General features: G+C 40.7%; 1 protein-coding gene across 4 annotated transcripts in view; it reads right to left on the bottom strand.

The window, feature by feature from the left end:
- LOC117269538 (mediator of RNA polymerase II transcription subunit 13-like) overlaps positions 1-8,163 on the bottom strand; it is a 95,925-nt gene extending 87,762 nt beyond the window's left edge. For all 4 annotated transcript variants that reach the window (XM_033646594.2, XM_033646595.2, XM_033646596.2 and 1 more), the window contains exon 1: positions 6,882-8,163. In XM_033646594.2, coding sequence (XP_033502485.1) covers positions 6,882-6,953 — 72 coding nt within the window. In that variant the 5' untranslated portion in view covers positions 6,954-8,163. The remainder of the gene's footprint in view (positions 1-6,881) is intronic.
- Positions 8,164-13,696: the final 5,533 nt, after the last annotated feature.

The following is a 13,696-nucleotide window of genomic DNA, read 5'->3' as shown; positions in this document are numbered from 1 at the left end:
TTTCACACTCAAGCCACCGTGCTCCAAAATACTCCTGCCCATCCCGTCCCATTTCCAGCTCCGGGACCAGCGGTGGTTCCCTCCCTCCTCCCCTCCTCCTTCCTCCCTGTCCTGTCTTTGAACCGTTCTTCACCTCTGTGGCAGGGCTCTGACAAGCCTACTGCTCAGATAAGATCCATGACTACACTCTGGGACGATTTAATAGAAAAGAGATGTGTAGTAAAAACAGGAGCACGAGTGAGCAATCCTTGTTCACAAATCATTTTGTTATGGCAGCAAACTATTCCAGGGGCCTGTATGTCTGTTTCTGACACACAGAATGCCATGTTCACACAGGTGGGCCACTGCAGGGTTGAGTCCTATTGGGATGACAAGGGATTCCCACAGCAGTGACAGGGGCAGATTAGTGGGAGGCGCCACACACAGACTCAAGGTGAAGCCAGTGCTCGCTGTCAAAATTGCAAGCAAGCGGAGCCAAAAGCACAGGTTGGGCGTGGGGGGTGGACTGTTGAGTGAGAAGCAACCAGATGGAGCTGCTCCACTGGGCACACAGCAGAAGACTGGGGGGGTGATGCCTTGGAAACCTGGACTGATCCTCTCCTTGTGTAAGAGGACGTTGGCATGGCTTCAATGTCATCCTCAGATATCTCAATATGAACTCCACTTTTGTGGCTTTTACAAACAGCTGGCAGATTCTCGGTGATGATTCCTATCATCTTAGCTTTCAACAGATAGTTCTTTTAAAGGAGGCTTTAAAGGATAAATCTGGTGATAATCTATAATCTTCTTAGTGTAAACAAATCCCATGAAAAGACCAAAAATAACAATAAATTGATCCTGCTAACAGTAATTGTCTCTGAAGCAGAGTTTGAACTCTATTGTTGTGCAAAAACCATTAAAAACACATCAGTGCGCCACAGCACTGACCTGAGTGACACATTCCTCCATACAATGAAAAAATATAGCCCACAAACCTGTGGAAATAGAAAATAGTCCCCAACAAATTCACCATATATATAACTGTTTGCATAACGTTTGCTAAAAACTACAGTGCCCAGCTGTTCTTGGAAATTATGAAGCTTTTTTTTAAAATAATGTTTATATTTGGGACCCTGTTTTTGGAAATTGTTAATTATAAAAAAAATACAGATTATCGCCAGCCTTCACTTTTTTATTTATAGGCAATATTTGCATACAGCTGCTTGTGTATTATTTGCCAGTAAAAAATCCAAAAATTATATATTTGCCATTGGTCTTTGTTTTCTTAATAAATTCAATTCTTCAATTCAATTCAATTTCACTTATAAAGCCCAATATCACAAATCACAATTTGCCTCAGAGGGCTTTACAGCATATGACATCCCTCTGTCCTTGGACCCTCACCGCAGATAAATAAAGCCACAACATGCATTTATAAGTTTCATCAAAGTATTGGGACCAAGATATTTTACAGTTGAGAAATTAACCTGTCAGTTCTCTCTTCTGGAAAAAAAATGTCATGGCAAAATTGTTTCTAAATTACATTATGGGCATATGTTACTTATTAATGAGAAACATATGACCACATAGGTTGTTTATATACGCAGCTTACTACAACCCATAGTTACGTTAGTGTTAGGTGACAACCTTGAGTGGCTGTAGTAATTATGACGGGAGCATAGGAGGAAGTCAGGTGACTTAGTATAAAGAGCAAGTCCGTAAACAGAGACAGTTGAGGTGGATGGATGGGTCATGAAATACAGGACTTTCACCCAGGAGACTTCTGTTTGTGTCCCATGTGAAGCCAAAACTCAATCTTGACTTATTTTAACTACATTTGTAGTCACAAACTTATTTATTTTAAGCCAGAACATGATCTTTTTTCTAAAGTAATTTTGGTGCAACTGCAACTGTTTCCAACCACGTTTAAACCTGCAAACGTTAACAGTCATATGGGCTTCAACCTATTCTGTCATTTAGGTGTGACACTGGTAGAGGCCCTAATTTAGGAAACATTCCTGTGGGTCGTAATAGAGCGTAGGAATAACCGACTTATTTGGTTGTATGGATTGGAGGACGCCAGTGTATAAATATACACCAATACCAACAATATGCAATATATCCAATGTATCAGCCAGATTAACATGTAGCTTATTAAGGGGCTGGGCAATATATCTATATTAAATCAATATTGTGATTTAAGACTAAATATCTTCTTAGACTGTGGATATCATAATATCTAGGGTTACCCCCCCCCCCGACAAGGAATTTTTTCTGGTGAACCAATAGTTGTGATTTAGGGCCAATGGTAGACTAGTCAGTCACATGTTTTCAATGTAAATTTAATTATTAAATTACATTGTTAACACTGTGCTACATTACAGAGAAATACAAAACCGTACTAATGAACCTTCATTAATATAAGCCTATATTTCATCTACAATTGCACGTCACACACTGAGCGAGCCGCCTGTTAATGATGCTGTCGTCAAAGCAGTAATGATTGTGCTAAGTGGCTAATGGGCATGTAGCTTTTTACATGTTTCAAATGATACGTCATGTTTGTAGTCAACCAATGAAGATGAGTTTACATATCACCTTGGGTTCGTCCTTCACCTTCTCAAAATGAACCCACACTTTGGATTTCCTGCCCGACATGTTATTAACTAGCCTGTGTAATAACCGCAGGTACCAGCCCTGGAAATTAACTTGACTTTCTGTCTGACTGCTAAGCGTGGCCACTTCCTGTATCTGTTTTGTTTTGATTTATTTTGACAAGTCACAGCTCCTAACAGTTTCACTTTTTTTCTTCCTGCAACTAAGCAACCAATGAAATCTTGTCGACTAATGAACTTTCTGGTTGACTTACATTTGGTCGACTATTTGGGGGCAGCCCTAGTAATAACGTAAGTGTCATTTTTTCCTGGTTTAAAGGCTGCATTACAGTAAAGTGATGTAATTTTCTGAATTTTTTGAGTCATTATATCCACATTTTTGATAATATTTACACATCTCATAGTGTGAAAGCACCAATAGGCAACCCTACAGTATTGTAGCTAGGTAAAAAATTATCATGATATTTGATTTTCTCTGCATCACTTAGCCCCAGTTTACACAATCTTTAAGACTTGGGAACTTCATTTGGCTTCTTTTGTTACATGAATAAAAAGATGAAGGTATCGAAAACAATATTATTTTGTTATCGGTCACAACACTTAGAGATATCGTATCAACCGAATGGTGCCAAGCCTTTTATAACCCCCATCTCGACCGATTCTTTGCTCCGGCTGATCATGACACACACTTCATCCAACCGCTGCCTCTTCCTCATCCCTAAGCATCTTCGCAATATCCACCACCATTAATAACGAGGAAATGCAAACAGCCTAATATTAAAAAGGCACCGTCCCTGATTACCTGCGTCTTCTTACAAGGCACGGCCACTCACCTGCCATAAATCAAGACACTGCTGTTAATGGTATTCCCTCGGCCTCATCTCTTAGCACTTTATTTCCATGCCAGACAGTAGCATCATTATTATACATGCAAGATCTCTATTGGAATACAGTTTGGCTAATGAGCACCTCTTAGTTGATCACATTAGACCTCCACTTGAGGACACTTAATTACCAGTGTTGCACTCTGTCGAGGGGACAGAGGAAGTCCTTTAATTAAGGGCGCTGCATTCTACCTATGTTTATACAAGCCTGCGTCCTTGGGATATAGGGTGTACTCACAACCCAGATAAAGGAGATAAAACACAAGTGTGAGATTCAGCGTGTGCGCGCGTGTTGCATTTGTGATACATATGTTTGTGTGTGCATGTGGATGTTTATTTTATTCCTCTCCCCGTGTTGGTGAATTCATCCGTGTGTGTATTTGTCTGTGTGTGTATAATGTGATGGGTGTTTGAAGTTTGTCTCCCGAGTCTAGATGGTTTACAGTGTTTACAATACATGCACAAACACACACACTCACACACACACTCACACTGAGGCTTCCTGCGTCGTGAGGCTCTCGACTGTCTCCTTGCATTTCACATTCAGGCTGGGACTCTGGCTCAAGTCCGCGTCATGAGAACCGGCCCAGTCCACAGAACGATGACTGTTTTCTCTCTCACTCTTTCTTCCTCCCTCTCTCTCATTACGTTCCTCCCTCTTTAATTTTCTCCCCTGCTCTGTCTCACTCTCACTGTTTCTCTCTCAAACAGGCTGAGGCTAGCAGTCAGGAAATGCACATCAGTCATAATACTTTCCTAAAATGAAAACAGATTCCGCTGCAGTCTCACTCACTCCTTCGGCTGAAAACATTCCTCTGTTTCTCCTCTTGTCCTCCGCCCTTCCCTCCTCCTCCACCGCCGCCACCGCCACTTCAACTTAGCACACCAGCTCGGGATCTTTTCTCCCACTTACAAGGGTCTCGTTTGCTTTTCTGCCACAGATGGATGATCACCAGCAACACAAGACAGTTGTTTTGTGGGTTGTGTGATGGCAGCGATCTCGAGTGTGTGACACAGGCCTCACAGAGCGCATGACAGTAATCCGCTGCGTCCCCATAAAGTCCCACAGTATAGGCACTTGTGCTTTCTAAAAGGTACTTTTTTATTGATGCGGGTTGCAATAACAGCCAGTAAATCTGTGTGAGGGACGAGGTTAGTGCATGTTGGAATGCTGTTTAACAGGCTGTCAGACCAGAGAGCTCACCAGCTAGCCACGAGACCTTTATGTAAGAAGATAGCCAGCATGACCTGGAGGAGAAAGTTAACAAATGAGGTCGTAGTCTTGTCATTTTTGGAACTCTAAATGTCCAATTTTCTCCATTTTAGAGTCCATATAATGCCTGTCACAGTTTCCTGATAACAAAGGTGCTGAACAGCCAAAATCCCAAAAGCTATTCCAAATACAATGATAACACTTAAAAGCAGGAAATTCTCACATTTGATAAGCTGGAAAACAGAATTCTGGCTTTTTTTTCCTTGGCAAAAAAAATCTCCGCTTAATTATAGATCATCAGAATTGTTCTCAAATCATTTTTGATTGACTAATCAATTAATCAGCTAATCCTTTCAGCACTGACACAAGTAATAAGTTGTCAAATGCATGCAGGAAATCATAACCGAGCAATAATTCATGCACAATACATATTATTTCAAGTCTTCTTTTGCTGGATCAATACTCACACCTGATTCCAGTGATAACAAATGTCTCATTCCCAACATCAGGGTGTGATCTGCACCCTCCTGTCTGTGTCCCCTGTCTCTTTGTCTCAGCCATATCCTCTAACCAGGACACTTTGTGTGTCATTAGCGTTTTGTTCAGTCTTGGACTTCCCTGTAGGAGCCCCTGCCAGTGAGCAACCGCTGTGGCACTAGCCAGTCATAAATATTCTCAACAAGCCAGCTGATGGATGGTCTCTTTCTCCCTCGGTTTGAAAGGGATGTTCACAGGGGCCAGCGCGATGGCCAACAACGCCAGGGCGAGTGAATGAAAGCTTGTCCCACGAGGGAATAACCTCGGCTGAGATGTTGACAGAGACGTAATCGCTGTTTTTGACTGTTACGTGACAGAGGGAAAATTCAAGACGTTAGACACTGGAGCGCTGCTGGATTTATTTCAGCGTCAGTGCAAAGAAATTCAAACAAGATGCTTTTGAATAGCTTCAGATAGTGTTTTGAATCCTGTTTCTTTCTGCTTACAGTCACAAAAACTACTCAAACACAAGAGAGGGAAGAACTGCAAGTGCTTTGTTTGAGTTTTTAAAGATATTAGTTTCTAAGTATCTAAATCCATACTCTGTGACACATGTTTCTTTAGCTTTGGTGTAACCTGTGTAGTGCAACACAGGCCGGCTGCTGTTGCTTGTGGACAACATGCATGATCACCTAAAAAGCCCTCAGGACCCCTATGTTGTTGTGGTTCTCAGCAGCCTGCGCCTGAGCTCAGTCTACCGCATGCCTTTCCACTTGGCTGCCTGTTGTAGTAGGACAGTTAACTCGCTGATTGCAGGATGAAAACTGTGAAAACACACTGCTCAGTCTCCTCCACCCTCAGAAAACCCGGTGACTACTGCAAAAATGATACTGCCTGGGGAGTCCAAAAAACACCTTTTTTCAGATAAAGAGTGTGAAAGTGTGGTTTCTGCTGCGTGCTTGCTGCTGTCTGTCAAAATCTTATTAACCTTCCTTTCTCTAGGAGACATCATTATGGCATCAATTCTCATCTGAAATATATTAGCTTTTGTGTGCTTCTTCACATTCACTCTAAATGATCTTCCAATTTATAACCCGGTGAGCCATTTTAGTGGATCAGCATGTTAAACTATTATTTGCTGGAGATCAGAGAGGCTTTTTTTATTCTCTGGCTTTAGAAATATTTGACAGAGGCAGCAGAAGGGCCTACGCCTTCTTTCCAAGTTAGTTGCTTGGCAATGCAACAGAGTTCCAGCTCGATTTGCAGTCAAATGATTATTTAAAGTGGAGGCCAAAGCAATGTGCACTTGATGAGGACAAAAAATGTGTTTATCCATTGTTTATACATGCCAAAGCTGCAGATACTTGCCAGAATAAGTGGTGGGTTTATTTTGGTAGCATTTGGAAATTGTACTTAAAGCGATGTGAGATTAGTTTTTAGGTTGTAATCAGATCCTAAAGTGTTATTCTTTGTAAAAGCATGTTGATTTTAGCCTCTAGACTTAGATGTCTTATTATAAACAGGCTTAAAGGTGAAATATGGTGCTTTTTCTCTCGCACCATTAACCCGTGTTAATGATTACCTAATAACAACATCAGCTATTGGTTCACCTTTGCACAGCAGACACACATTTAAGCGTGCCTCCCACGCTCTTATGACTTGTCAATCACAATTGGGCTCGCGTGTCTGTGACGATTAAATGGGATACTGTACCAGAGAGAAGAGGTTGGAGTGGCAGTCCTCAAGGCTTGCCCCGTTAGCCACCCAATTCGCTGTTGTAGTCATAATCGTCCGCCGTTGGGGTCGTCAGCGCTGGGCATGTCGAAATCCTACATCGGTATCAAGCACCGAGCAGGGCTGACAAATCGGTTTCCCAAAACAAGCAGGTTTCTAACCTCACAAGAGGACCAGATAATAGACTCGATCGGGATGGTCGGGCAGAGGAATGGGCGTATTCAAAAAGAAGAAGTGCAGAATGCATCCATGGAGCCCCAGCGGATATAATGTTGTAATGTAAATCCAAAGCGTGCGCGGGGATCAAAACATTGTTACAAACCAGGTCAGGCGATTCCAAATGTGATCATTGTCAAAGGCGGAGAGCACAGACATGTATCCATTTCAATCCACACACAGAGGAAGATCAGCCTGTTTCCATATCAGTCTTTCCGCTGATAGTTTCATCATTAAATGAGCATAATCCATGGGGGGAAACGACTCCTTTTTTTCTTCCGCGGCCGAGGAACAGCCCCACAACACACACAACAACAACAAAAAATGCAAAAGAGTCAAAACTTGTTTTAAAAATACAACACGCTCTGCAAAAAACAATTAAAGCGGAGACATTACATGCAGGATTCCGTCTGCTCCACAAGCTGATGCACCACTTGTGATAGTTTTCGAGAATTGCATGAGCTATTTATAGCTGTCTTTCTTACCACAACCGTTCCTCTCACAATGTAACCCAGTCTGCCTCACACAAACAGGCGCTGCGAGCAGGAATGTTTAATCCCTCTGTTGCTCTTCAATTAAACGGACCGCAGACGAAGGGGTCGCTGGTTTAAAAAGAGGAAAAGGAGCCGGGGTGCTCCTCCGTGGCAGGGCGGACAAAAGTGGAGCGGGTTCCCATGTAACCCCCCGAATCATGAGTCAAAGCGTTCAGACAAGAAAAACTATTCTTATACTCCACCAGCAGGAAAACGACAAGCAGGCTTCTGTAGACCGAAAAAAATCCTTCCTTCCTTTCAGTTTTATATCATTACGAAACGTCCCCTCGCGGCCTCAATCTTGCACAAAAAAAATCTGATGTTTTTTTACAGTTCAAGTAAACGTGACAGTCCTTGTCTGGCGCCGATCGCTGACATAAAGACTATGTTGCATGCTGCAGATTTTTCCTTTTCTAAACCAGCACGACATTTAAAAGCGAATCCTCCTCCTTCTCGGTTTGGTTATTGAATTAAATCCTCAAAACATGCGCACGGCTTCCTCAGCAGCGACTCGTTGCTCGTTGTTTATCTCTGGGAGCGTGTTATTATATTGGTAAATAAGTGTGCGCGCAGCCCTGAGAGTGTGTCATCCTCACCCTCTGTGTCTGTTTGCTTTACGCGCAGCGCCGCTGGAGCATTTTTTCGCGCACGATCGTCCAGCCCACCACGCATTGTAATGTAATGGCGGTCGGAAGCGTACTACCGAGACTCGCCTTCCCATTTGACCAAGTTTGTGCTCACGTGATCAAAGTCTGGGATTACAGTACTGTTTAGTATCTTTGATATGAGACTGGATGCGACACTGGAGACGCCGTGTCTGTCGCGCGCGATGACAGTCAGCACTTCCTTTATTATTGCGCTCTTTGTTGTAGATGTTGTCTTTGTTGTTCCTGGTCAGCTGCCTATTTAAAAGTGTTTAAAGAAAGGTTTTTTTACAGGCTATGATGTGGTTTTTTTCATCGCTGTATGGTGTCTTTCTGTGATGCATTGGTTACATAATGTAACTGTGTTCTCACAACAGAGGATGTGACAGAATAGAGGTCAGAATGACTTACTGAGCTCACACCGGGTTTCATAAGAGCCATCTATGTAGGTTAGTCTTACACTTACCAGATTCACCACTTCATAACACTTAATTACCTGAAAAAAGATATCAGAGATGAAGAAATGGTAAGAATCATACTTAAATCAAGCACTGCTTTAACTGCAAGTTATCCAAATTGGTTGTATCCAGGGCCATAACTAAGACTTTGGAGAAACTAGGGTCATGATGAGGTGAAGTTCCCCCACCCTTAGACACCAAAAGATTATATATATATGTATATATATATATATATATATATATATATATATATATATATATATATATATATACATATATATATATATAGTCTATATTAATACATTTTATTTAAAAAACATGTCTTTAGGCTATGTGTAAATATTATCTTATGCATCATCTTTTTATTTGTATTATATTTACAAATAAAAAGAATAAAAATATTTTTTTTAAATAAAATGTGTTAATGTGGAAGACATCACTGGTGGTAAAAGCCCATCCAACAATTATTATGTTTTCCATGTGCTTTTGATTTCCCAGCATTGGTAGCATGTCCTGGATAGCAACAGCAGATGCAGAAGGATAGGTAGCGTGTAATATGCTTTCAGCTAAACAGAACTAAAATCCAAACAGTAGACAAACCAACATGATCTCATCCTTGCTCATCATTTTCACGCTTGGGCAGAAGCCCTCAGCAGTATTACAATACTGTGATTGACATTTGTCACATGAGTCGGGTCACGTGACCAATGTGTGATGTGACAAAATAACTCAGCATTGACTTTAGTTACCCTCTGGGTCAAAGTCCTGTGCAGACTATCACACTCTTAAATCTATGTCTGTTGCTTTGACAGTCTAATAATGACATGGATGGGTTTACATTGGACTTTGATGAAAGCCTAATGCATCTCATACAGAAGCTAAAGGGTGTCCCCAGCATCATTACAGTGACGCCAGGGACGCTGCCTAAGTGGCATATTTTGACACCCTGTGAGTGAGACCAGGACAAAAAAAGTTAGTGATCATAGCTGCTGAACATAGTGGCGTATTTAGCAGCCAGGGGGCCAAACATTTTTCTCAGTACTTGGTTAAAATCAGAGGTGAAAGGAGAGTGAACTTTGGACTTACATTCATCATGTGGCCACAATTTTTTGAAAAATAAACCATCTGAGTTATTTCCCATGATTAAATTCTGGTGGAGAAATACTGAATTGTTCCTTTATTCACTTTGTTGGCCTAAAAGTAATAACATTTATATGTACTGAGTCTTAAGATACTCCTCCCCAAAGTTGCCAGACCCCCCAAAATTCTCACTGGGGACATTTCTCTCATTCATCCTACTATCCAGTCATATGTGATGCATTGTTGTATTTACATAGACATATTGCTAGTTGTTTTGTTTACACTATTTTTTATAAAAACGTCAGTTGCTTCTTCTGTTCTCAGGTGGTGCCCTTTGAGGCTGAAGAACAAAGATTATTAACACAGTCACAGTTTCCTGAGGTAGATGAAAGAGGCCATCCAGGAGTCAGAGCATCAAATATTTGTGTTATTATCAATAATTTATTTTATTATAAATATGCACTGCATATGCTTGACTCTTCTTTAAGTGTGGACAACAAATGTAAGTGGATTTAGTGGTTTCTGATTTTAGATTTAAGCTCACTCTACATGTCCTCACATTTGTTAATTTTATCTCTTTTTTTTTTTTACAAGTCAGGAAATATTTTCCTGGATTCTGCAGAGTGCGGTATCTCAACTGTAATTTCAGTCATGAATAAACAGGAAAATGAATTATAATCAATAGCTACAGACCTCTGCACACGGATCTCCCTAGAGGTCTTTAAAAAGATTCAGTAGTTAGTTTATTCAGTCAATAAGCTTTTATCCCTCAATCACATTGTCCCTTACTGGAAAATATCCCATTGAATCGAAGGAGCTTTTTCATTTGCAATCATAAAAGAGCAATGATTTTCTGAAATGCCTACACGCTGTAAAATACCTATTATCAGGCCCTCTCTCCAGGAATTTAGTTTGCATGTCAGTGCAACTGCACGAAGACTCAATTGAAACTGTGTTTGAGACTAAATTAGTTAGAAACAGTGACAAGAGAAGTTTCTTTTCCTTGCCAGGTTTTCCACTGAGCATTGGTATTTGAGTGATTAAGTGTCATTTAAGCACAAGAGCAACTGTAGTCAAATGAATGCATGACACAGGATTTTTTTATTTTGATGTTGCAGCATCAGGAGTTTTACATTCTCTCAGAGAGACATTTGAACATCAACCCACCATCATGTGATGTGTATAAACGGATGCACAGTGGCAGTAGTTTGGTATGTGTTTTATAATTCATAGGCTGAATTTCTACATGTAAAAGATGTTACCTCGGAGTGTAAATCCAACAGAGCTATTTATAGACAACTGGATATTCTCTCTGCTGCCATACATCTCTCAAAAAAGACCATAATATACTGACACATCCAATCTATTATGATATAAGTACATTTCAGACATTAATCACTTCATACAGCTTTATGTATTTGAGGAAGCAGCTTGCAGCTGGTACATATTGCCACATAGAGGGAGCCTTTAGTCCAGTGATTCCTCTTATATCTTAAAAGCAGGGGGGGAAGATATGAATCAGATGGATGAGCGAGGGCTTAGCCTGGCGGTTATTGATCCCTTTGCTCCAGGAATGATCCAGAACTCATTTGGAGACTTTTTTCCTTCCCTTTTGTTCGATACATCCTTACCAGCTTTCAAAAGACTCTCACACACGCTTTTGCACACTTGGTGTGGAGCTGATAGGATGAGATGCTATCAGCTTGAATAAATCTATTTCAATATGCCACATATTTCCCCTCATCAGGCCCCCACTGACTTGATCTGTGTGTGAGGAGAAAAGATGCATTACTGTCCTGATTAAAGGTAATGTGTTTGTCTTGACAATGTGTTTAGTCTTGTTTAGGATGGAGAGGACAGGCATCTGTGTATGTGTGTTTAATGTGTGGCTCTGTCAAAAGATGTGTGAATCTTTCATTTAGTCTCCTGTCATAAACTGACAAGGCGCAGTAAGTTAAATATAAGCAAAGGTCACACATCTTTTTGTAACACATAAAATATGTTTCTTATTGTTCTAATAGTCCTCCTGTCAGTGTTTCACATTGTTTAAATGTTTCTTATTTTTGTCCTTTAAACACATTTTTCCATTACACAGTAAAACTATAAATCAGAATCGAAACTGGGACTTAAAAGAAGTGTCAAAATACTAAATCTGGACCAAATAGCATCACTCAGCATAATTAAATATTTCCCACTCACTCTAAATTATGTGAGTGCTACTAACTCTGACACACATATTTTTCAGTGCATGGATAAAACAAAGTAATACCTACATTTACAAAGGCTTGGTAGATAAATTTAACATATTGTCTGCCCCCCTAAAACTGTTATTTTTTTTAATTTATGGTACAGCTTTTGATGCTACAGTGACTTCCTGTTTACATAGTTACACAGTAGCAGCCCAGTCTTCAGAAGAAAATCTTGGCATTGTATATTTCTGCAAACCACGGATACGTTACATTTGCATGTTTCATATGCATCATTTCAAAGTTTCTAAAGTGATGTAAGATGTATGAGAGGATTTTCTTATCGGGAGATATGGAGGATGGTGGATGGCATGACTTCTAAGCAAGATGCCAATAAACAGCAAAACCGGCTGTTGAATTATTGCTGCATCTGCAGCAGCTTTTTAGTTACTGAACAAAGGTGTTTTTTTGGCAAAACCTGGGCACCTTTTGGTGACTTGTCGCTGTGTTTCCAACAGGGATAGAGCCATGACAGCAGTTGTTCTTTGCCAAAACATCCCAGCTGGGATTTTCCAATCCAAAGTAGGTATTTTAAGCCAAACACGATCTTTTCATAATCATAATTAAGTGGTTTTTGTGCCATAACCACACGATAGGCACAGCATTCCACATTCAGTGACTACCTTGACGGCTGCATCGGAGAACAGTTAAATGAAAATGTCAGGACAGCTGAGGAGCTCAAGTGATCTTCACAGGGAAGAAAGCGAGAATGAGTGGCAGGATGCTGCAGGCATTTACAAAGGGGGACGGGCTGTCTCCTGACCAGACGTGGTTTTATCGTAGCTTCCATGATCGGTGACGCCTGAAGACGCTGCCCATGGTGAGATACTGAGCAAGGTTTGAAGGAGAACGTTAAGTTTCAACCTATCTGCTATGTGTAATGTATCTGTGGTTGGCAGCAACATACAATGCAAACGTTTACTCTGGTGACTGGGTTGTGATTGGACAAGGCCATAGATGTCCTTAAACGGTGAAATAAGATGTAGTAAATCACAAGTCTAAAACTAGCTGATACCTGCTAAGAATTTAAACACAAACTTCGTAATGAATTTGTGAACAATTGGTGCATAACCCAGTCAAGGACTCTCTGGGTGTTGTTTGACCAGTTTTGATTGACGGCACAAGTGTCATCATTCTGATTCAAATCTTGTTCAATCCTGATTGGTTTAAACGTATGTGACATCACCTTTTTCCAACACTTCAAACTGGTGTGAAGAGAACAGACAAAAACAAAAATCTTTCATGTAAAATTACTAAAACTGTTCCAAATTTGACAGAACACTGTGTGTTCTTGTGCTGTGGGGTCCCATCGCTCATTGTAAGGGGCTGATTGAACTGAAAATAGGTTTTCGGGGCCGTTAATACATTAGAAATAGGTCATGATGACAAACACTGCTTCTGCATGTTTTTCCAAATGTTTTGCATACAGCTAACTGTTGGAGCACTCATTATTAATTTAGGACGAGCATACTGCAAGGGATGATGCTTGCACGGACATGGAAGGGTGTTTATCATTCATACCCAGAGAGGAATGTGGTTTCTCTTAAGAACAAGCAGCAGCCTCGCAGTATCTTCATTAGTGATTGATGGATCACCGCGCGCTAAGTTAACACACAC

This window comes from Epinephelus lanceolatus, chromosome 19 (assembly GCF_041903045.1).
Source record: "Epinephelus lanceolatus isolate andai-2023 chromosome 19, ASM4190304v1, whole genome shotgun sequence".
Classification (NCBI taxonomy): domain Eukaryota; kingdom Metazoa; phylum Chordata; class Actinopteri; order Perciformes; family Serranidae; genus Epinephelus; species Epinephelus lanceolatus.
The sequence above is the reverse complement of the archived record's forward strand: the minus strand, read 5'-3'. Positions and strand labels throughout refer to the sequence as shown.